This window comes from Onychostoma macrolepis, chromosome 12, assembly GCF_012432095.1.
Source record: "Onychostoma macrolepis isolate SWU-2019 chromosome 12, ASM1243209v1, whole genome shotgun sequence".
Taxonomy (NCBI): Eukaryota; Metazoa; Chordata; class Actinopteri; order Cypriniformes; family Cyprinidae; genus Onychostoma; species Onychostoma macrolepis.
Genome location: NC_081166.1, coordinates 4,305,726 through 4,330,324, shown reverse-complemented (window position 1 = coordinate 4,330,324; position 24,599 = coordinate 4,305,726). Strand labels below are relative to the sequence as shown.

General features: G+C 40.1%; 1 protein-coding gene across 26 annotated transcripts in view; it reads left to right on the top strand.

The window, feature by feature from the left end:
* The window catches only part of ebf3a (EBF transcription factor 3a), a 109,610-nt gene that overhangs the window by 78,818 nt on the left and 6,193 nt on the right, over positions 1-24,599 (top strand). For 17 of the 26 annotated variants that reach the window (XM_058792916.1, XM_058792918.1, XM_058792927.1 and 14 more), the window contains 4 exons: positions 4,142-4,275; positions 5,307-5,433; positions 19,379-19,467; positions 24,173-24,238. In XM_058792916.1, the coding sequence (XP_058648899.1) occupies positions 4,142-4,275; positions 5,307-5,433; positions 19,379-19,467; positions 24,173-24,238 (416 nt within the window). The remainder of the gene's footprint in view (positions 1-4,141; positions 4,276-5,306; positions 5,434-19,378; positions 19,468-24,172; positions 24,239-24,599) is intronic. The other 9 variants (XM_058792919.1, XM_058792924.1, XM_058792921.1 and 6 more) reach the window with 1 other exon arrangement.

The following is a 24,599-nucleotide window of genomic DNA, read 5'->3' as shown; positions in this document are numbered from 1 at the left end:
CCATCTGCACATAGCCAGACACAACATACACAATCGACAGCCCCCTCCCTTGTCCAAAAGCACATATTCCCAGATTTGGAAACCGCCTAGCGTTGGTTCTGCGAATATAGCGATGTGCAAGACAGAAAAAGGAGGAAGACATTTAGTGTGAGCAAAAGAAAGTCTCTCTTGCGGCGCACGCACCCCCTCCGGTCTGGGCCTACAGCTCCGGGTTGATTTGCATACCAAGTGGCGGTAATGTTGTTAGGTTTATGCAATAAAGACGAGCGGTCGGCGTCTGTGAGGCCGTAGCCAGTTAGAGAGGACAGATGGGCCGACGTGAGGTAAGAGCTCTAATCCCATCAGCGCCGGGATCAGCCTGCCATCTGGACATCCCCTGCACAATTACAAGACATTTTACGCGCTGGAACAAAGGAAGGTTGCAGCAGGCAGGATGGGACCTGTTAGAGTGCCTCAATATTGGGGAGTGCAGCGAAGAAGGTGACAAACACGCCGGCCGCCATGTTGCCATGGAAGACGACTCAAGTCTGATTAAAGCTTCACACCAAGACGCCGTGGTGTTCTGTAAACAATACACACGGGAAAACACACACACACAATCTTGCTTGTTGACCATCCACTTCAGCCAGATGAAGCCCGTCGAAACAAAGCCAGTGATTTCTCTGAGCGCAAAGAACTCCCACAAAATTAGTCAATACATTTATAAATCCATGCATGCAGATTCCTTCTTGCTATGCTATTTTTATATTTTAGTATTCGTTTTTATTCTCTTATGAACTTTACCACATTTTATTGATTTATAGTCTCAATAACATGTGCATGTGTACTGCATACTATTTTTTATAAATAGTAAGTGAAATGGTGATCATCAAAAATTATAAATATTTTATATATAAATTTGTAATCGCATGATTTCTTCATGTTGCTTGTGAGTGGCATCCAATTATTATCTTAGAAATAAATGGTTATTTTGCATTTTTTTTTACAATTATGTTTGTGTAAAAATGCAGTATTTGTTGCAGCAATTAATCATATTTTAATTATTATGTTAAATATTAAATAATATAGTTACAATTTTAAATGCTAAAGAATATATGATTTAATACCACAACATTTTAATATCATATTTATTAAATTTTAAATAAATAATATTTGTAACATGTTCAAATGTGATAAATAATATATTATATTATGTTTATCCTTGTATTAACATGAATATAAAATATACATTTATTATATAAATACCCTATTATATTTGATATTTAATAAATATATTATTTAATATAATATATTAATATAATGATATTATTGGTTCGAACTAAAAATTTTGTAAAAGCGTTGTGGAATAGTCCATGTAATGTTTCTATTTCGAACATATACCAAACTAAATCCCCTGCTAAATTGTTCTCCCATGCTAAAACACGTTCCTGCCCGTCACTTCCTAGTGGAGTGTTGAACTTGGCCTCTCCGGGCCGCCATAGACCATGTCTGCTTTCTCCAATTTCCATCATCCGCTTGAGTGCATTTCGCACGTATATCATTAGCTGACGAACACAGGCTGTGTAATTCACTCCTTTATGCTTCCCATTCAACACATGTTCCCTCTCTATATTCACGCAGAATGTATGCAAATGCTCCGCGGCGGAGGGGCGAGAGGTCTGGCAGCCCTTTCTCTGGGATGGTGGGGGGGAGCGTTGCGAATTCCGAGGCAATGCGTGGTGATCTCAGGCCACAGCTGCCAGACTGCCCCTCTCGTGAGCCCGTTATCACTTCGCACATGCGCAGACACGCTCACGTGCACGCACTCCCTTCCTTCTGCTCACCTACACAAAGTAAATTTGTTTACTGTAATTTTTGGTGAATGATTTGCTATAATTGGTTGCGCTGATGAAGGTCAGTCCCTATGAGGAGTCGTGTCTGTCTTTGGAGACTTGATCCTCTTTCAAACGCTCTGCCTGCAATTAAGAAAAGCAAATGTCATTCCCAAGCCTCAGAAATGAAAATTTGTATGAACTTATTAGCATGAAGTCAACAGCTCTAGTTAAGGGCAAGCTCCCAGTGTGTGTGTGTGTGTGAGTGAGCTCAGGGCTTCTGGTGCTCTGGGAGCTGAGAGGAATGAGTAAATATAACCTCCACTAGTCCAACATTAAGGCAAACAAAGAGAGCTGCCTTGTCTGGGCTGTTCTACACAACAATACCTAATGTTGATTAACTAGGGCTGCTAGAACAGAAAAGAGGCAGGAGAAAGAAAGACCTGCACACATAAGGGCTTAACCCTGCAGGTTTACCTCATGTAACGGTCATAAATATATCATTTATTGCGTTATTAGTGGAGCTTATGAAGTACATGAACAAACCCCTAACCTTAAGTATTAAATTTGGGCATGTAACGTGTCCCAGACCAGCGATACGACTTCTGTTATTCACCTTGTGAAGCATTAAACTGGCAAAAAAGTCTCATAGTTTTGCGTTAAAGGACCACGAGCCATATATAGGGACTAGACTATCATAGAGATTTTAAAATAATAATAATTTAAGAATTTTTATATAGTCATATTTTATGATTTGTGATTATTTTATGATAATGATATGATTTTAGTATTTCTCAATAATTCAACATCCCATTTTAAATTATTCCTTAAATATATCAAACATAGCCTATTAATCAACAATGGGCTTTTAAAATTATTTAAAAAATAATTAAATTAATACGAATTTATAATATGTACTTTTATTTATAAAACTATTATATAAATAATATATAATTTTAAATATAGTTGTGTTAATATAAATTGTAAATATTTATAATATACATATGCTTAAATTATAAAAAAAAAAAAAAACAAAACAAAAAAACAGTAGCATTAGTATTGGGATAAGTGGTGTATTGAATATTTTTTGGTGATAAAAAAATGATGTCAGAGTCTGTGGGCTGATGAAAATGATGTCAGACACTTTTAATGGAGGGGAGAGATTCTAAGCTGAGAGGGTTTCCAAAGAGGCCAACCATTTTCTGTGCATTATTAATAATCTCCCTGAGACCTTAAAATCTAAAAGCACAATGCCATTGTTTTTCCCCTGGAAAAGAAATGAAGGGAATGGGCAGGGAAAGCTGTAAAATAAAATGAAAACAGCTCAAGGTGAAGGGCTACTGTTGCGGTTGAATTGTTGGACAGTATTAGCGGCGTGTTGTTGTATCCGCGCTCTCTTTGCACAGGAGTTCGTATTCAAAAGGTGCTTTGGAGGGGGTGGCGGAACAGAGTCAACACAGTGAAGAGGAAAAGCTGATCAAAGCGCGCAGCGCTAAGATGTTAACGGGGGGTCGAGTCGCCCTGGGCCTCCGACCGCTTACAACTGTGATAGCACCTCTCGACTCCGCAGGGGTGGGGTGGGGTGGGGGGCAGTACAATAATGTATGCTAATGAGCCATTGGCTAACTTCACGACAAAGGCAGGGTCAGAGCCACGGCCTCATTTTCTCATTTAAGAACACATGTATGTCACCATTAGCGAGATTTCAATCGTAAACCTACAAATCCCACCTCATCTTCTCTAAAATCAGATTTTAAAGACCCCAAAAAGTACTCGTTACCAAAAGATAAGAGACACAGGGAGATAAAGGGTTGAAAGTGAGGAGAAAGTTGGAAATTTTTAAACCAAAGGCGAAGTTTGTGGATGAAAAGGCTCGACCCAATTAGCGGGTGCATGACAAATCGAACCCCTGCTTTTTTGCGCTCTCCGCCCGTGCTTTGCTCCAAAACCTTTTGATTGACTGATCTCAGATCTGTGAAAACCCGACAGATAAGTCGACGGTCCTAGCGCACGCAGTGCTTAATCATCAGTAACGGCCGCATTTGGTCTAGCGTATCCGTACTACGGCGGTTTATCTGCTAGATGGGCAGTAGGCACATCAGTCGATGTTTTCTTTTTCCCTCTCATTGTGTTAGCGAACAGTTTAATGGACGATTTGATGTAGGGTTGATGTACAACACAGGCCTTTTGTCTTTACGTGGCCCAAATCATTCATGCTTTGTTTACTTTAGGGTTTGATTATCCTCAGCGCGAGAATGATCTGCATGTGGCTAGCGTGTGTCCCTACAAAAGCGGGATCCTGAGTGTTGTGCTTTTTGTACTGTTATAAGCAGCTACCCCGTGCATAAAGGCCATTAGCCCCAGTGAAGGCTGGACCACTGGAGGAGCCACGGTCATCATCATTGGCGATAACTTCTTTGATGGACTACAGGTCGTGTTTGGCACCATGCTAGTATGGAGTGAGGTAAGACTTTGGCATAAAACCATTTTATTGTGCATGAGATATTTGCCCAGCCATTTGTTTCTGTAACAGCCTTCTAATGAACTTCATTAGATTCTATAAAAAGTGATTACGTGAAAACTGTGATTATACACAGTTTATGAAGCCCAGCTTCTACGGGTTTAATGCAATTATGCTGGCGTCCGTTTATTGTCTCTTTACATTTACTTTTTGTTCATTTCACGCCACATAAACATATAAATAAGAGTGAACTAAAGGGATGCTGAAGCTGCGTTGTAATTAGTTCGGAGCTAATAAAGACTTCAGGTTAGTGTGTTCCTTTATGAGTTGATAAAGCTGTCTGGCATATATTTGCCGGTTGGAGCCTCAATGAGCCAATCAGCGTTTGTTTATTCGATTTTATTTTATTATTTTTCTTTTCCTAGTTTAATCACAAGAGCAGATAAGGAGTTAGATAAACAAACTGCATGCTAAACAGCCCCACATTAAGTCCACAGAGGCCTCCGCCGCGTTCCTTGCCGAACCGCGAGGTCTTGCAAAACAATTGAACAATTAGGGGTGAAATATCTCAGAGGGGGAAAAACGAGCCAGGAAAAGCAAGGAAAACAGTGAAGGAAAGACATATGGAGGTGATTTTAGCAGGACTCCTGCCCCTTGGCCTTTCCTTGGCTTGGTGTAATCCAAGGTCTGTTTGCTGACGTTAACTCTAAAGCGAGGAGAAAAAAAAAAAAAAAAAACGAAAAAAGTTTGCAGTTGGGTTTTGAATGGCTTCTCCTTGACAGGTTAATGTACCACTGAGGCCTTCAAATCTATGCAAGAACTGGCACAATCCTAGCCTAGTTTGCCCACTGTCTGGTAATGCCCTATTTCTAAGCTCTATGTAAACAAAAATCCCTCAAACAACAATAAACATGGAGGAATTTTGGGCCAGATACATTTTTGAAGGGTTTCATTGGAATCCGGTTGTTCAAATCAATGCAGCAATTTGTGTAGTTTGCATGGTCCTAACCAACTTTACCCATTGTCTCTTGTAGCTCATTACACCCCATGCCATCCGAGTGCAGACCCCTCCAAGACACATCCCGGGCGTCGTAGAGGTCACCTTGTCCTACAAGTCCAAGCAGTTCTGCAAAGGTGCACCGGGCCGATTTGTGTATACAGGTGAGCTTCAGTTGGTTCTCTCACATCTTTGGCTCCATCCTTAAGTGCTGAACCCCATCCGGTGTGGGATGCATGCCTCTGTAACCCAATATCTCCTCCATCTAAGGCAGGGCAATGGAGTTGAGGGCAGCTGCCAACTCCAGTTGATCTCAAACCCTGACAACACATCCCCGACCCCTTTCTCCTGCACCCTGTCCTCTACTTTGCACAAAAACACTAGTGTTTCTTGTCGCCCAGGTTACTCATGTGTGCGTACCTATGTGTGACCAGCTCACAAGGTTGTGCTTTGTGTGGATTTTGGGCCGATTGTGTTTTTACGTGGTCTTTGATGAGAGTAATCTCTCCCTCGGTACAGCTGATACTGGAGGTTACACGGTCACACCGTGTTTGACCTGGAAGCAGTGTGTCTGATCCCAAATTGAGTAGGACAATGAGATAATCATCAGGAATTACTCTCACACTCAGGAATGTCAAGGCCGAGAGAGAGAGGGAGAGAGAGAAAATGACACACAGAGAGAGAGAGAGAGAGAGAGAGAGAGAGAGGGAGGTGAGGAAGGGGCCCCGGTCCCCCCAGGCAGCTGTTCCCCATCTCAGCCCCACAGAGGCTGCAGGCCGATTCTCCCTCCCACATTTAACCCTCACAGCAGGGGCAGGGCAGAGGCCAACGAGCCCCTGCGATAATGAAACCCGAGAACACGGGGCCGGCTAATACCAGACCTGCTCAGACATTAATGTCTGCCATCGTTAAAGCCACAGAGACTCAGGGACCAAACATGTGCTAATGCTAATAAGCACAAAATAGGGAGTCTGTGTCAAATTCAGCACACATTATAATGTTTTGACAAACCTGTGCATCATCAGCCCTAACAAAAGCTGACTGTGGTAACCATAGTTTCCGATCATAGTAAAACTTGGGCTGTGTCCAAAATCAAAACAGCTGCTTTGCTGCCTAGTCAATCAATTACTAAACATGCAGAGTGTGTGTTTTAATAGAAAAGCTTCTAAAGTACCGTCATGTCTTGTGTTCTAGATTTGAACCAATTTTAAATTCTTTAGAGATGATCAAATATATAATTACTTCAATGCTTATTTGGTGTGTAAATCATATAATAAAAAAGGTTGTCGTTCTTTCGATCTGTGAGAAGAAAAATCTTAACAATTTATGCACTAAGTGCTATGAAAATAGTTTATATATACAGTATATACAGACGTTTATACTGTATAATTATATTGCCTACTCAAAGTTTACTGGAGGCCATTATAGAAGACAAACCATCATCTGTCACCCCCACCTTCCCCTGTCTTCATGAGATGTTTGTTGTTTGTTTTCCCTCACTGATCCTTGTTCCTGCTCATCAGTGAGGAGATATAATTACTGGCGGATATTTTGAGGACTTAGTTAATTATCCCCTCGAATTAAAGGAGGGAAGTCACAGACTACACGCCCCGTCCCTCTCATCTTCTGAACTCCAATCCCCATAATGCCTCACCTCCCTCTCTGAGGTCACAAATGACAGGCAAATCAGAACGCGCACACACACACACACACACACACACACACAAGACTAGATTCAGTCCATGCTGTTATAAGGCTTAATCAAACTGGTTGACATTTCAAGTCAATTAAGTTCCCCTTCAAAGCATATTTATTAATGTTCATATTTATTAATTAAGTTCTTAAATATATCACTATATCAAAAACAGTTGTTGCAATTATGATTATTTTCTTTATTTTATTTGTTCTATATTTTTTCTTCTCTCCCATTTTCAGTTCTTAAACACTTGTAAGTGCTATCGATCAACACATTAAAAAAAAAAAAAAAAAAGAGTTTATGCCTGTAATTAGTTCATAAACAGATTCTTTGAACTGGAAATGCTAAAAGCCTTCACTAGTTACAGCTTTCTTTCTCTCTTTATTTGTGCATATTTGCTAAATTGTGTAAAGGCTGGATATTTTACAACGTCGTTAAGGAAAAAAGGTACAAACAGTGTTTTTGTTGGGCGTTACACCATTTCATGCTGACCACCCTCTTGTTTCTGAGTCAAACACACCCTCGCTCTCATCTGATAAATCACGGCCAATTAAATACAGTGCTGTGTCCTCCTTATGCAGGGGCGTAGTACATTCAGATATGGGCTTTATCATTACTAGCTTACAGCAACCATCTGTTGAGTGATGTATGCTGTGATTTCACCATTTACTGTGACTTAAATTGCTTATTTAAATGCATATTTAGGAGGTTTATTTATTTATATATATATACACATATATATATACACATCATGATGCATTGGATGAAGTATAGGGTGAATTTCACAAAATATGTGCAAATCACCCCTTTGTGTGTATATTCATTATATTTTAAGGATGTTTTTTTTTTTACAATTACATATCAGTAAAATTAATGTAATACAGTGTTCTATTTAAATCATCATGAATATAAACAATACAAGGAATATATTATAAATCATTTATTTATTATTTATTTTTTGCATTATTTTTTGGGAAAATGTGCTTATGTCCGTGATGGCTTTTTTTTGAGAGATTCCCCCAGAAAGCTTCATCGTCCTGCAATGGTGTCAGTGCTGAAGGTGTTGTAAAAGGTCCTTCGTGTTCGCTCAGATGTGGCAGCAATCGCCTGTCAGAGTGCCTTGCTACTTTAAGAGTCGATAATTCTCCTCCATCACGGCCAACACAAGCCGCCTGTCTCAGAGGTCAATGCTCTTTAAACAAATTACTCTGCTCAGACTCTGAAAGCGGCTCCTAATGTCCTCCGGTACTCTCCAACGCCTCTCGCTTTGACACAGCTAAACAGCAGTGAAATTAAACACGCCGCAGAGATCCACCAAGACCTGGGGACATTAAAGAGGGCCTGTGATGGGATGTCGGCATCCCGTAAGGTTACGCAAACACGCGAGAGGGTCTCGGTAGTTTATGAGCTGCCAGAACTGGGCCTAAAACAATGTGTTATTCAATAGCCGTCCATTAACACTCAGATCTACCGCGTGTGTGTGTTAGGGCTATTTACGGCTCCGGGCTCTTAGCATCTTCATTTAAAAGGAAACACTGCAGTGGTTTATTGAGTCTGCATCCCTTTGTATCCTTCAAAGAACTGTGTGTTCTGTTATTTTTTCAGCTTTAACCTTGTATGTTTGTACGATCGTGTCTTTTGTTAACACAAGGCCACCGCTGCGCCATCTGATACCTGTATTGGTTATCCATTGATCAGGTCTGGCATGGAACAGCTTGTCAGAAGGGTCCATAAAAAAAAAAGGGAAAAAAAAAATCAAAGCAGGATGGCTGTGTTTGTCCCTTTGCCAATAGCTCTCAACTCACAAATGCTCTCTTTAGCTGATCTGGCTATTTTAAAAAGCCCATCCAGATGTTCGCTTTAAATTCCTCATGAAATGGCTTGATGAGTGCAGTTTTTTTTTTTTTTCTCTTGTGTTGATGTATTTTCTATTGAACCACAAATTTGGACCAGGACATATTTTATTTTTAATAATAATTATACAATATTATTATATTACATATTAAAATAAAACATAACTATAAATGTTTTTTGTTTTTTTTCTATTTTTTGTGTATGTCCTATTGGAACAGGCATTTGGGCTGGTATTCAGAATTTAATTTAATATTAATGATAGATATTAAAGATAGTTATTAAAAAGCTTTATTTTAATTTTATCGCGTACTTATATAGTAGTACACAAAGTACACAAAATAAATAAAATAAAAAAATATATTTTTTTAATATCTACCTTTCTTTAATAGACAATACAAAATGATTTCGAATTTTGCCTTAAGCTGCTGTCAGAATTGCCTTTTTTTTCTTTGTCGCTGAGCCTTTTTGGGAGACTCAAAAGTTTTTGTCTCAAAAGTACCTTAAATATAAGCTGGTACATCCCTATCAACAAAATTGGAATGACAGAGTGTGCGTGGAAATACTTTCCGTCTGTCTCTATGACCCAAATTTGGAGGCAGCAATGATCTCCTTTGGCTCCTAACAAGGAGAAAGTGAGAGATATAAATTAAGATATATATGTATGTGAGCGCTCTGGCTCTAATAGACACTTTAACGGAGGCAGGTCTCCTGAGCGCTTTTACAAACGATTCCGAACAATGACACCAGCCATAAATAAAGCTCAACGTCGGACTCTAATTGCATCAAAGCTATTGCTTTCTATTTAGGCATGGTCACTGGTGACCACGGCCTTAACGCTCCACTGGAGGCCAGGGAGAGAAAGAGAGAGAGGAATAGAGACGTACGGCAGGAGCTATCACCCTTCCAGACTATTTGTCCTAATCAGTGACACCCATTTACCAGAATTGGCGAAAATGAACTATACTTCATACAGAAATCGTACACTTACCGGCCTTCATTTGTCACGGCACATTCGAGGGCCAGTAAACTTTTCCTTTCCTCCGATGGGATTGTAGACATGCATCAAAATGTTAAAAAATGATTTGCGAGGGAGGCCCGTCAGACATTTATCAGGGCTCGGGAACATTATTTGCTAATTTCCAAACCTGCGGCATGACAGGGTGCTCCGTCTTTTAACCCGCCGTGACCGCTCTGGACCGGTTCTGTTATTAGTACAAGTCAAGCATTTTTTTGCTTTCTGTTTGTCGCTTTTTTTCCTCTCCCAGTCTCAAGACCCCTCCTCGCTTTTTTGGCCACTTCTAACGAGACTCATTTGTCTATCACGCCGGTGACAACGTCGCCCCATTCGGCTCCCCGAGACTTTGACCACAGCGTGCTCTCGGGCTCTCCAAGGGCTCCGAGCTCCCGGCCTGTTGATTGGCCGGCGGCCCTGATAAATCACAAAGTTTCCTTGTCAAGGTGAAGGTATCGACTCAACTGCGCCGAAACTGACAAAACGCACAGAGGAGGAGACGGCCATTTATCATAGCACAAAAGGACAAAGGGGTCATCTCGCCCCTTCACTCACTCGGTCCTGCTGCCGCGTTAAAGATGCCCATCTCGATCCTGGCACACATGCACACCAGCATGGAACCAAACGCAGGTCTTCATTAGACTAATTACTGACATTTAGAGGCAATTAACCTCTGACGCAAGTGTTTAAAATTGTAAAGAGTGGATTTTTTCCCTTTCACCTCCCTTCTGTAGTTCTGCAATCGTACTTCAAAAGACTCGTCCGCTTCTCCAGGAAGTCCATTACCGCTCGAAGTGGACGATCTTCTAGTGGGGTCTTTGTAAGCAGATGGGGAGGGGGTGGATGGAAACAGGAAAGATGGTAAACAAATCTAAACGGTGGCACATGAAAAGGCATATCAGCGAATTATCAGCCAGCCGTTTGCACTGGGCTATCTGTCCATCAGACACTCGTCCCCACCCACTGCCTTTGGCCTCGCTGAGCACGAGCTGTATCTGATAGGACCGCAGACGCACACACACACTTATGCAAACACACACACACGCAGTACCAGAAGTAATCAGTAGCAGGGAGGAAATGTAAACAGAGGTGTTTGAATGCATTCCAGGAGTTGTTTTCCTCTCCGTCTCCATCATGTTCACTACATTGAGTACAATAAGCTGCACTCCAAGCTTAATAGAGAATATCTATTCATTTTCACCATTGAGAAATTGTACAATTAGCAGCAGGATTGTGTGCCGTTCGGAACTAAATTGAGAATTCTTTCATTTAATTCAATTACTAAATTTGGACAGGAAGAAGAATTTGAAAATCAAAGAAATTCTGTAAGTTTGTCAAGACCAACTTTGAATGTTAACTTGAAAAAAATCTTATTTTAAAGCTTTGAATAGTTTAAAATCTTGAAAGTTTAAAGATGGATAGATGCATTAAATATATTCAGAAAAAAACAACAATAAATATGGTTATTGTTACTACTGTAAAATCATAATCAATTAATAAGACTTTAAGAATCTTTGATTCAGATTCACATTCACATCAAAGATTCTGATTCAAAATGATTCAAATTTGGTATATGAATCAAAGATCCTGAAGCGAAAGAAGAAAATATTCCCAAATTTGAACTTTTTTGGATCAGAATTCACACTCATTAATTTAACTGTATTTTATTTTATTTTTTACGTAAAATTTAAGAAAATAAATACTAATTGTTTTATTTCATTTAAATTATGTTTTCTACTTTTTTAAATGAAATGTCTGGAGAAAAATTAATGGGCAAAAACAGATGGATACTCACTATTGCACTCTTGTCTAATGATACGAGTATACTGGGGAACTGCTCACTAATAACTAGAACCAAGAACTGAGTCCTTCTCAGCAGATGAGAATTTTTCTTCTCAGACAGTTCTTTGAGAAATATTATTACTTCAGAGAGGAGTTCGCCATTATTGTGAGCAATGTCACACCAGTGGGGATTGTGGTGATATTTTAACGCAATATTGTGACAAGCTACAACTCTATAATAAGCAGCGGTCCAAAAAAGATTCAGTCAACCTCTGCATGTGCTGGAAGGGTCGAATGAACCCTCTCTCCTTAAAGAGAGTTGCACTGGGGTGATTTGGGTATAATTGGCCCTGCTGGTTGCTATTTTGGCTCAGTCCATTTTTTTTACCTCTGGCAGCTTTAAATAGGTTTGTCCTCACTAAGTCAGAGAAATTAGTCATGCTCCAGTGGCCAGCACTCGTTCTGATGGATGGGGCGCTCTCTCGTTCCCAAACATCTTCCCGTTTGCAGCCCTCTGACCCGGGCCTAACCCGTGCGTCACATTCATCGCCAAATTTATTTATAGATTAATGAGAGAAGCCACAAAGTATTGACCGGCAAAGGAAAACACAACTCATCTCGAATGAGGACGAAATGCAGCAATAATTTAGCGCCCATTGATTCCCCCCTCCCCCCTCATCTATTTATCGATCTTCATTTTACAATATTAATTTGCGTCTGCTATCAGAGAAGGCGGAACCCAATTCGATTTGATATCGGCGAGCCGTTAAAGCGCTGCGTTTGAGTCAGATCCGCCGGAGGAGAGTCACATGGATGGAGAATGCTGACAAAAGGAGGAGGAAAAGAGAAATGGAAGTGGTGGGGGTCTTTTTTACCCTTCCTTGTTACAGAAATAGACTTGAAATGTAATTTCTGTCAGGGAAATAAAATATGAACGGCCTAGATCGTGAGAGTGGGCTTCTCTTGTCCTGTCGACACTTTATCGGTGGCTCGAGCGGCCCCCTCTCTCTCCTTCTCATCATCATGCCTGTATCGGTTCAAAGTTCATGAAATTTCTATGAGCATTGATCTGCCTCCATTGATTTTTTTTTCTCCCACACTCTCTTTTTTTTCACGCCGCAGATCTTTGAAATTTTAATTTCCGGAGTATCTGAATTTCTCGGAGATGAAATAGCTTCCTCGGAGACAGCTGGCAATAAAATGAAGAAGTTAGCGCCATGTCGAAGAGCTCCGGCTCGCTCTGTTCTCCGAAAACCACATTTTTTCCCCCCTCTTCCTCACTAGTTTGGCTTTTTCCCCTCAAATCAGGCTTGAAATTCAAAGCACTGTAATGGTACAAAACTAGTCAGCCATCAGCTAATTTTTCCCCTTTTAGCTGTCCATCCTTCGTTCTTTTCCACTTTAATCCTGAAAATCGCTTTCATTTGAACCTTGGTTCAGGCAGTATTAGCATGGCACCTGTGCCACCCAGCAAAGGAGAAACCACATGGCCTAGCTCACTTTTAGTCACCTTGCATTAGTATTTTTAATAATGTGTTTTATACACTAGCAGTCTAAGTTTATATAGAAATATTATTTTAAAATATTTAATATTTTTCACTATATATATATATATATATATATATATATATATATATATATATATATATATATATATATATATATATATATATATATATAAAACCACAAGAGAAAGTTTCTCATGTGAAACGCATCTGTGGGTCTTAATGGCAGCTGCTAGTATGTTTTATTATTACGCTTATTAAGAGCAAAAAAAAAAAAAATGCCTTAGTCCTTCTCTCAGATTATATTTCAGGTCTGTTCAAAGAAATTCTAATTATGTAGGTGGTCTGTTTTCACTAAAGAAAAGTAACTGAATTATTACTGCATCTCTTGGTCGGGCAGTTGCAGGAAGATGATCATAATTGCAGTGAAAATTGACCTCATTTAGAGCGAAATCCAGCAGCTGTGCTGGAACAAATGAATGTTTTCCTGTTTTTATTATGCTGCATTAAACTCAAAAACTCTCTTTGGCCTTTGATGCTTTCCTCTTTCATTTTTTTTTTCTGTTTCTTGCATGTTTCTGTCGCTCAGTTGTGGAACAATGGGCAATCCGTGTTAAAAGACATTTCCTTTCTATGTTTTTGTTTTCACAGCACGTGTTGACAACAGTCAGGCGTTCTCGGTTCCCTTAAGAAACTTTTTGACAATCCAGAGATGGGCAGCGCTATTCTAGATCTCTCTCCGTTTTAAAATCTCTTGTGTTTCCCCTTTCTGATTTGTGTTTGTAAAAGAAAAAAAAAAGGTGGAAAAGTGGTTCTTGATGGTGGAGGTGGGGCGGAGATAAGCTCGCAGCAGTTAAGGATAATTAGACAAAGTAATAGAGAGCAACAGCCAGAAAGCCATTCATTATCAGAGCCAAAGATACACACTTATCATCATCATGGGATGTAATGGACGTCTGGAATGCAAGCACAGATTTATTTTTTTTTTTTAACCAAATGAAAAGAATTTGAACAGAATTGAATGCAGAAATGTGTAGAATATGCATTAAGGATGTTACAATGGATGGAAATTCAAAGAACTTTCATTTTTTGTCTTTTACTTACAAGTATGAAACAACATGTGATGTAAAAAATAATAGATAGATAATTATTTATATATTTCAAAATATTTAATAAATGAACTTTCATTTTATGGACCATAGTCAGTGGAAGAACACTTCATTACCCAGAATGCAACACTAAAGTCTTCAGAATGAATTCAACTAAAAACTTGTTGGTTGTTCTCTACCATGTTTTGCGTTTCTCCAGTAACCCAGTGTAAAATGTCTTTTAAACATCATTTATTTAATATATTGGCTAATTTGATTTGATATTTTACCATATTTGAATCCAGATTTTGCAGAAAATCTGCATGGCATATTTAGTGAGTTTTTGTCATCTCGTAACTTTGTGAATCTGCGCAGCTGCATTTTATTGTGATTTATTGCGATTGTGTCACTTCCCAGTGATGTTACTATGGGACGCTTCTCTTATTGCTAAATAAAAACTTGTCACAGTTTAGTATCTGCCGCACTCTAGCGTGTCAGCTTTGAAGAATGACAATATATACAGTCTGTGAGAACAAGGTCAAAACACTCAATCTTGAAATATATGGAGACACGCACACACACACACGCACACGAGCAGGCGACATGCAGACACACACAGACTCTCTCTGGACGTAAAATCGGAGGCTGTTTTACGTTAAGTCCCTGGCAGATTGTGCTTAACATTCTCTTTTACAAATGAGGGGTGAAAAAAACCAACTAAACATGATGACCAGCCCAAGGAGCTTTAGATTTGTCATCCATCAAACGCAAACCCTTCTGTTCATTCACTCCGCTCGTTCTGCGAAGGCGAGGCGGCCCGAAAAGCATGCTAGCTCATTAGCAAGCACATTTCCCTTTTATACGAACGGCTTCATAATTCATAACGGTCCCGTACGAGACGTGAGCCTGATTTGATTTAACGTGCTCAGTTATGCTTGAGTGCTAAACGGCGTTCAGCCCCCCTCTTTCCATTCCGGATGGATAGAACAAACAAACAGAAAATGGATGACAAATGAAGACGTAAGCAAAACACTCTGCCACTGACATACGCCAGGCTTCCAGATACTCACACACACACACACACACACACACACACACACAAAACATGCGGTGAAAAGCAGCGGTGACTACGGCCATATCCAGCACTTACGCGCTCTCTCTCTCATTATCCGTGAGGTCAGTAAGCAGAATTGGGAAGAAACGGAGAGATCAATACAAATTATCCCTGAGCAAACTGGCGCTGACAGCCTGAATTGCAGCATATGTTTACCCAAAATCGGGCAATTTATCTTAATATCAGCAAAGTAATGCGGAACAGGTGAAAGGTCACCTACTCTCCCCACCTCATAATTACCCAGCTCTAAAACAGGAAAGTGCTATTGATTGGCCAAGCCCGGGGCTGGGGGGCCGGCTCAAAGGCCAGTGGGAGGGGCTTCGCCTCAGGCCTGGGCTGGAAGATATAGAGTGTGTAGGTTGTGAACAAGAAAAAGAGTTTTATAGTACAACGACGTGAGAGTGAAGGAGAAGCGAGATGCTTGCAGGAGTCTGTCTGGATTTAAACTGTTATTGCTCAATCTGTTCTCCATATTTCCCAGCTGGCCCAGTAGCACTAATACCCCCCCCCCTCACACACACACACACCAAAACCACATCTGTTTCTCCTTCCATTCACTTCTCTGTCATTTTTATCAATTTTATGTGTTCGGAATCGCAACAGTACTCCCCTTATAATTTTTTTTTTTTTTTAGCATGGTAACCATAGTTTCCACAAAAATATCATGGCTGCTAGTTTTATTAGTAATGTTTGCTAAATTGCTTAAGTGCACCATTTGTGCTACAGACATGAATTACACCTTAAATCGTGTATTACTTTACACAAAGTGATCAGGCTTTTGGTTTTCACTTAGTGGCTCATAAAATGGGTGGAAAAAAATCCAATAGATTTACATTGAGCCATATGTAGAGATCAGAATATTTTCAGGGTGGACGTTTTATTACTTGGATCAGTAAGTAACCATCTAAAAGCCATTTGGGGGGGGGGAGATTTGTTTTAATTAATTAGTCAATTAATTTTAATTTTCTTTTATCGTGACTAATTTTATGGCTAATATTAAACATTTCTATTTTAGTTATGCTACTTTGGTAGATACTATGATTTATAGGCATTTTCTGACTTATTTATTTATTATTTTGATTAATATCAAACAGTTATTGTAGCTATGGTATGATTACCATTTAATTTCTTTTTTTAAAATGTATTTATCCATGTATTTATTTTTTATTAATAATTGAATGGCTAATATTATATTTATGTTTGAGTTATGGTATTTTGCAAGAAACGAATTACAATTTTTACTATATTTTCAATTAAATTATTTTTCATAACTGATTTGCTTAATCAAGTGTATTGTAATCTTTGCTAGATGCTATGATTGACATTTACTGTCTGTCTGTTTATTTATTGCTATTTATTACCAATCAAACAGTTTTATTATAGATATGTTGTAGTATTTTGCTGGAAACCATGATTACCATTTAATTATTTTATTTCAATATATTATTATTATTTTTCTTATGACAAATGTTATGGCTAAAGTCACTGCTGTTGCAGTTATAATATGGTATTTGGTTCAATAAATTGTGGTTACCATAGTAAATCAGTGTGTTTTTCACCCAGCTGTAGTTAATAATTCCTGGTGTGTTTGAGGTGGAGGATCTCGGAGGTGAGGGACTGTCTTGCGCTAATGAAGGTCTCACTGACCTCTTTTACTGCATTAGCATCAGATCAATAACTGAAGAGCGTTTAGCGCCCACTGTTCCGATACATTTATCAAACCGCACACATTCCTTCATCAGCAAAGCCTCAATGTCAGAGCACAGAACAACATGTTGCTGCTCGGGGCTGTACTGTGTGAAAGTGCCATCAGAACGGCTGTAAATCTGCCTGCTTTTGGACCATATTTAATGTCACCGGGTACTTTTATTATGTGTCCCAGGGCAAATATACATCCTGAAGGGCTAGTGTCAAAGTGCATGATCCATTTGTGTAGTTCCAGGCGCCAGACGTAAAAAACGGGTCAAAATGATGGATACCCTCATATGGGCAAATTCAGGCATAATGAAGTGCTGTGATACAAACATTTACATCTCGGAGAGGTGGAGGGTGTCCGTCTAGGAACGACAGACAAGAGGAGAAAGAAAGGGGGAGGTGAAGGTGTGTGTGAGAGAGCTACATCCTTGTGAAAGCCATGTCATGTAAAATCAATACGCCCGATCAATGCTTTATTAACAAGCCGACATCTTACTTCGGATTCCTGCACGCTACTTTGTCTTCAGCCATGCAAGATGGCATGTCAAATAGCATCACCGTTGTCACACGATGACACGCATACGTGTGCGCCAAAACACAAGCGCCGTCTTGATATTGACCAGATCGGATTGATTGGATTGCTGCCCCCTACTACACTTAGATGTAATTGTAGCACTTCATCATAAAGTCACCCAATTATTTCCAGGAAGTTCCTGTCTAATATGCTCATCTTCTTCTCTCAGGCTGTCATCTTTCATTCTCTGCTTTAGTTCTTTCTCGCGTTTCTCCCCGTTTCCGTCAGAGTTCAGCGGCGAACAGCGTGCTGACTAAGGGGAACAGACAGATTTGATCTCTCAAAAGAAAAAGCGCATTGATTCATACGGCCTCATCACTGACAACGACATCTTCATTCATGTCTGATAATATTTTTATGCTGATGTTCTGCTTGCTTTCCTCTTGTGATCTTTTCTTCCTTCTGTATCATTTGTTTTATGTTCATTTTAATATAGCCACATTGGCTCAACCAATGGTATGCATTTGGGGGCGGGGCTCTCTGTATGTCTGACCAATGGCAGAGTAGTGTTCAGGAAACCTGTTTGAAATCAGTCACTATCAATTGTGCATTTCTGATTTTGACATTAGTGACCGAAATTACACACATTTATGGTCAAGTTTATGTTATGGATGAGGATATATTAAGTTATATGTTTTTTTCCCACTCATCTGGTCTAGTTATTACATTTTGATTAAAGGTTAGGTCAATAAAAAAAAAGAAACTTATGCACAGATTAATTGTTCACAATAAGATCTATAACATGAATTTATAAATTTTCAGAAAATTTCATGTTAACTTTAAAAACCAGCTGCCTCACAACATCTTGACAACCACCTAACCAATCATAGCATTGTGTTGACGGTTTTTGCATGGGCAAATACTACTCACTACTCATTTAAAAATATTTTATGCAACAAAAAAAAAAAGACGACCTAGAGTGATTTGATATTTGTTGAAAATAATTTCCCATGCTTAAAGTCTAGTGTGACTGTAATAGACCTCCATGCGCTCTTCTAAAGCTTGTTAAACACAATGCATGCGGTAGCAGGAAGTTGAGATTATGATTCATGCACTTGTATACGGAGCAGCTCTGTCTGATTTATAACTGGAGCACTTCATACTCAAAATTCCAATTTGAGAGGGAGGAAACGTGTGTGTGCGGCATGTGTGAGTGTGAAAGAAAAGATTAATTACTATTTGTGGCCAGCAATTTCATGAGGCCAGCCCCGGCACAGCTGTGAAATGATAGCGCCCTACATCAGTTTGTAGTCAACCATTCACAGATTATTAAAGCTCCATAAGATGAAGTGTTCCTCCTGCCTGCTTTGCTTTAGCGCACGATGGCGGAGAGAGTGCGAGAAAGAGGGATAAATCTGAAGGGGTGCAATAGCCAGACATATGTCATCATCGCCCGTTGCCCATAAATCCAGCGGGTGCTTCAGGAAGCAGGACTGATGCAGACTTCACAGGGTTGACAGTCGCAATCGAGCGTGTGTGTGTGTGAGTTTGTATGAGCGTGCCCGTTTCATTCATAATGTATCCGCTAACTCCTTCAAATTTATCTGATCAATTATAGGCCTCGTTCTTCCAAATAGGAGAGGTGATAGATGTGGCTCTGACGGAGTATTGCACAGCACGTTATTACCTTTTATTCAAATGCTCAGACCTATCTGGAATAAAATGCATGATGGGTGCATACATTCTCAAGAGCGAATGTAATAACATTTATGATGAAAACACAAATCTGTTCATTTGTTTTGCCTGCGCTGGATGCTAACGGATGGCGTTTTCTTGTTTTGCGGTTTAGCTTTGAACGAACCAACTATTGACTACGGCTTCCAGAGACTGCAGAAGGTCATTCCCAGACATCCAGGTGATCCGGAGAGGTTGCCCAAGGTTAGTGATTCTGTGTGTGTGTGTGAAAGAGCTATTTATCATAGAAATGTCAAAACGGGAAACAATTCACTGGCTAGATGAGCAAGCGCATGCAATCGCTTTTGGCAAGTCATCACTATGCAATCCAGCGTGTTTGGATTCCGCCGGAATCGCGCAAACTTTCGGCACGTCGAAATGGTTCAATTAAGTATTTTTCCACCCCAGTAGGCAGTGGCGATTGTAATCTAAGCGGAGGCCTTTTTCAGATGTGTGATTATTTTGGTCTTGTTTTCCTTTCATTTTCCAAAGCTAGATCCAGTTTAATCTTTTGTTTACAGAGCTTTTCGTTAAAAGTCCTTGTCTTAGCAGGTTAATAAATGAGTTTTGCGCACGTTAATATGGGCAAGCCCTCTCTCTGGGCTTTTTAGCTTCATTTATTTATTTTTTTCCCCCACTTAAATTCCACAAACCATGCAGTTTGTCTGCAGTTCCCATGTGGTCGAAACGTATCACAGTTCTGATGTTTTGATGTGTGACATGAAAGACAAAGGATGCCTGTCGGACCTTTTCTATTTCCTATTCTTTGATTCGTCCCTCCTTTTTTTTTTTGCTCATTTAGCTTTGATAGGATCTATGACTTGTGCCCAGCTAATAGAAAACGTGCTAATTTCCCATCTGAGAGCGGCGCGGCGCCGAGGGCTTTTCTTAATAATATGTTAAGAGATTATTTTGTACCCTGTTCGTGGGTGCTCGGTGAGAGCTGACCACCATGGAGGCCTAATAACAGATATCATACAAATATCTATTAAAGCACAGCATGGGAACAGCCGCTATCATTAACTTCCGCTGAACAGCTCTGGAATGGCGTTGTCTCAGCGCTAGCGTCCCGCGGACATGCACCAAACTAAGAACCCATAAGACTTTGCCCTGCACCACATGATGTGTTTCAATTACACTTGGCTCTCTGTCTCTGTGGAGGCCAATATCTGGACAGGAAATCTCATTCCAGTAAATGCTTTAAACTATCCATTATCCAAAAAAAAAAAAAAGTTTTAAAGCTATTCTGCTTGAGCATTTCTGAAGCTGCTAAAAAAAAAAAAAAAAAAAAATTATATATGTATTTATTTAATTTTTATTATTACTGTTATACTTCACATATTTTATTACATTAAAAAAAGGAAAAAGACAATAGCATGCGATTTAAAAAAAAAAAAAAAATTGAATTTTTTTTTGTTTTTTTCTGATGTTCATGCAATTTCACAAATCTCAATTTATTTGTGTATTTTATATCAAAAGAAGATACAACAGCAACAATAAGAAACACATGACTGATATGGCTTTTTTTCTTAAGCGCATGCGATTACATGTCTCAATTTTTTAAAATACTTTTATCATTATTATTATTATATGTATATTATATTAAAAGAAGAAAAGCACAACAGCATCAATAAAATAGAAATGGCTTTTTTCTTTACTCACTCATCTCAAATTCAGGTAAACCCTCAGCACAGGGCCATCACACCAGAGCAGTTCCAATAAACAACATAAATATTTGATTTTGGCTTCTAATGGACCCAAATGTGAGTTCAGCAGCATGTAAATGAAAGTGCCAAGTGATTCATCATAGTTACCGCAGCCGTCTGCACCTCTATCGCGTTCGAGGGTCACAGCTAGCTCCACGCAAAGCAGCAATTGACCCTTACACATATTCTCAATAAGAGGCAGAGCGTCTGGGAGGAGCGGCTGCATTAGATGTTACGGGCGGGAGACAGACCGCCGTAATAAGAGGTTTCGGGGGGAGGGATGTACACAGTGTGTTAGCAATAAGGTAAAGCCGTCACACTCGTGCTCGCCCGCTCGACTCCGCTGTAGAGTTGATAATACGCCCCTGATATCGATTCCTGGATTGTTTTTTTTTTTCCTTTTCCTCTTCCTTCCTTCTTTTCAGGCAGGGATCTACAATGCACAAGGTCTGATGGGGGATTGTAGCCAGACAGAAAGCCAATATGGCGTGCATGTATTGCTTTGGACATGCAACTGCTAAATATTAACATTAAAAACACAAGTATTTCTCAATTATTTTACTTTTTTATAGTACCAATACTTTAGAAATCCTTTACATATTCATAGTACGAGTTGCACGGAATTGCAGTTTACCTCCCTGATTTTAGATCAAATCAAAATTTGCTGCTCGATCCAAGGGGAGGGGCGTCCAATGAACGCGTTTATATACGAAGATGGCGAGAGAAAGTAAAAAGCAATATGTGAAGTCACTCATGTGATGAGGCAGGAGATTGCTAAAGGGACCTTCCAATCCTCTTTCTTTTAAGTCCTTGTTTGAAATCAGTGTCATCCATTTGTCTCGATATAAGGCTGAGACAAACATTGGAATGAAAATCTGATCAGGCTCCATACGTTCGCTTATGTGCCATCAAATAATCTTTATTGCGAATCATATAGTGGTAACCTGTCGGCCGTATTCTCGCATTCATCAGTTCCATTAGCTTCTTTGCGTCCTGTTTCAGCTCGCAAACACCAATCTATTCCGCTTCCCGTTCAATCTAATATCCAAGGAAAATTATTAGAAATGCATTCATGTTGAGCAATTACCCATGCATTAAAATTCATCTTCTCTCTCTTGGCTTTTGCGAGGTAGCTACACGTATCGGCCTCACACTTCTCAATGTATTCATCACCTCAGGCAAGAACTAACAGAATAATTGCTTTACACTTTTATAATGACATTAGCACCTCCAGCCCCTCACCTCACTTGGCTTCTTTAACAGTGGTGATATATACCACTCACGATATTCAAGAGTGATAATAACAAGTTTTCCATTTAAACGATTCTCGTCCACCGGCGGAACAATGAGCTCTTGTAATAATAAGCCCTCGCATTTGTCACGAAACAAGCCCTGGGATCGTTTCAGGCTTAAATAGTTCCCGGACTAACCTGGAATCTCGTGTCTATGCGGAAAAAGAAGGGGAGTCAATTACACTTAACGCCGCCGCTCTGAAATTTACATGGAAATGCTTTTCGAACACCGCTCACCGCTAATCATATTCTCAGCGTGAGGCCGTGAGGATGAGAGGGGCATGCTGGAACAAAACAAACTCATTCACAGCCTCCTCCGCCGATTGGCTGACGTGTTCGACACGCATAGACTCCCACTTCAGTGCGCGCTGCTAAATCCGGTTCATTAGGAAACGCACCTCATGGCAAATGACAGATTAGAGTTGAGGGTATGCGTCGTTTTCTTAAACTATCCTTACATCTCCTCCTCCTCTCGGCTGCCATATGGACGAGAAGTTCAAGTAGGTGTCGGCCGGGGCGAGGTTTCGGCAACGTTAATTGCGATAATCGTCGGGTGAAATTGGGAGGCATGTAAGACGTCTTGTGATATGATGACTGAGATGATGAGTAATTATTAGTGGCTCAGAAAAACACTTAATCTTGCTTAGAGAGAGCCGAGAGCCGGACTAGGACAGCTGGGCCTTTCATTGACACTACCTGCTGAATGACAAGTGTAATTCTTTATTTGTATGCAAACTAGACGCATGCAACATGAAACGCAGCCCCCAATTTCAGAGGTAAATGCCCATTTGAAGAAGCAGTCATCCGGTTAGGCTCAGGTTTGGAGTGCGTCTCTATAAAACGCACGGGCCTGTGATTAATCTTGATAAATATGGATCCAACATGGCGCTTGTGCATGGGAATGAAATAGCCATCGAGCCATGATGAAGGCGCTCCGCGCTTTGCACCCGCAAGGACAACGCCGTGAATGTGGTTACACTCAAACGCGACCTGCAAATCGATAAAAAAGCAAGTCAGCAAGTTCAAGACATGCTAAAATGCGACAACAATATAATGTAAATTCCCAAAAAGTAACTCTTGGAGTGGCAACCTGTGCGAAACGCTTTGGAGACCCTGCCGCACGCACCTTGTTGGCAGCTTAGGTGTGATTTTTGAAGGGAAAATAAGCGGCAGGTTAATCCTTGTTGTGTTATAAGTCGGGCAAAAGCTTGCAGACGGGGATAAGCGAGAGTTCCCAGCGTCCGTGTCCCAGGGCACAGCCTCTCAGCCCGCTCTGGAGAGGAAGTCGTTTATGAAGTCCTTTACAACAGCCAGAGAAAGAGGGTTAATTGAAAAATTTCCTAATGTCATTATGAAAGAACTAGATTAACCCGAGCTAATTCACTTTATTGTCCTGAAGAAAGAGGAATGGGCATTGAACTCTTCTGCAAATTTGGGGCATGAATTAGGGGTGAGATGTTGTCTTTGAGGACTCTGCCAGTTTAATTAAGATATGGAAAATGACTCATTGTTCTTCTGAGCTAAAGTGCGTGGAATTAGCAGGCGAACGCGGCGTCTGTGTTTGACTCGGTGCGGCGTGCTAGTGTTTGTTTGTTTAATACCCACAAGGCCACATCGTTGAAACGCAAGTCCTTATGTTGACTCATTTAGCTTAAGTTACACACCACTTCACTAGTCTAACTAAGTCAAATGAAATGTGACTAAGAAATAAAAGAATGCATTTGATAATATATAATTAAAAACGTTTTATTTCCGCTTGTCAGCTTGTGTATTTTTTTCCCAACCAGAGATAAAGAGCTTATAATTTACCCGGACCCACATGCATGCTTATTGTTCATGTGCAATGTACTGGCTGATGGTGTTTATACGTCTTTATGACTGATTATGTTGCATTCTGGGTGTATATTGCAGGAGGTGTTGCTAAAGAGAGCCGCTGACCTTGTGGAAGCGCTGTACGGGATGCCACACAACAACCAGGTACAAACTCATGCTAATGAAGCACCTTTTCTCTTCCTTTGCACGGTGGATGTAATTAAATCAGCATTCGTCTCCTTTTGCTACATTCCTGTATGTTTCAAAGCTAGCTGGGGGCCTTTGTACTGTAGGGTGAAAGCTTGTATTTTCTTTTCTTCTTCTGCTTTTTCGCAATTTAATTCCTGGCTACGGCTCTTGGCGCAAAGTGACGAGTTAATCACTCAAAACACATGCGCACAGCCATATACAGGCTTATTTAAATGGGAGGATAACCTTGAACTTGGCCCTAAAAGGTGCACTTCTGGAATATATTCTACCGAGCAGTCCAGCTATGCTTGAGAGGTCTAATACATATTCAGAAGAA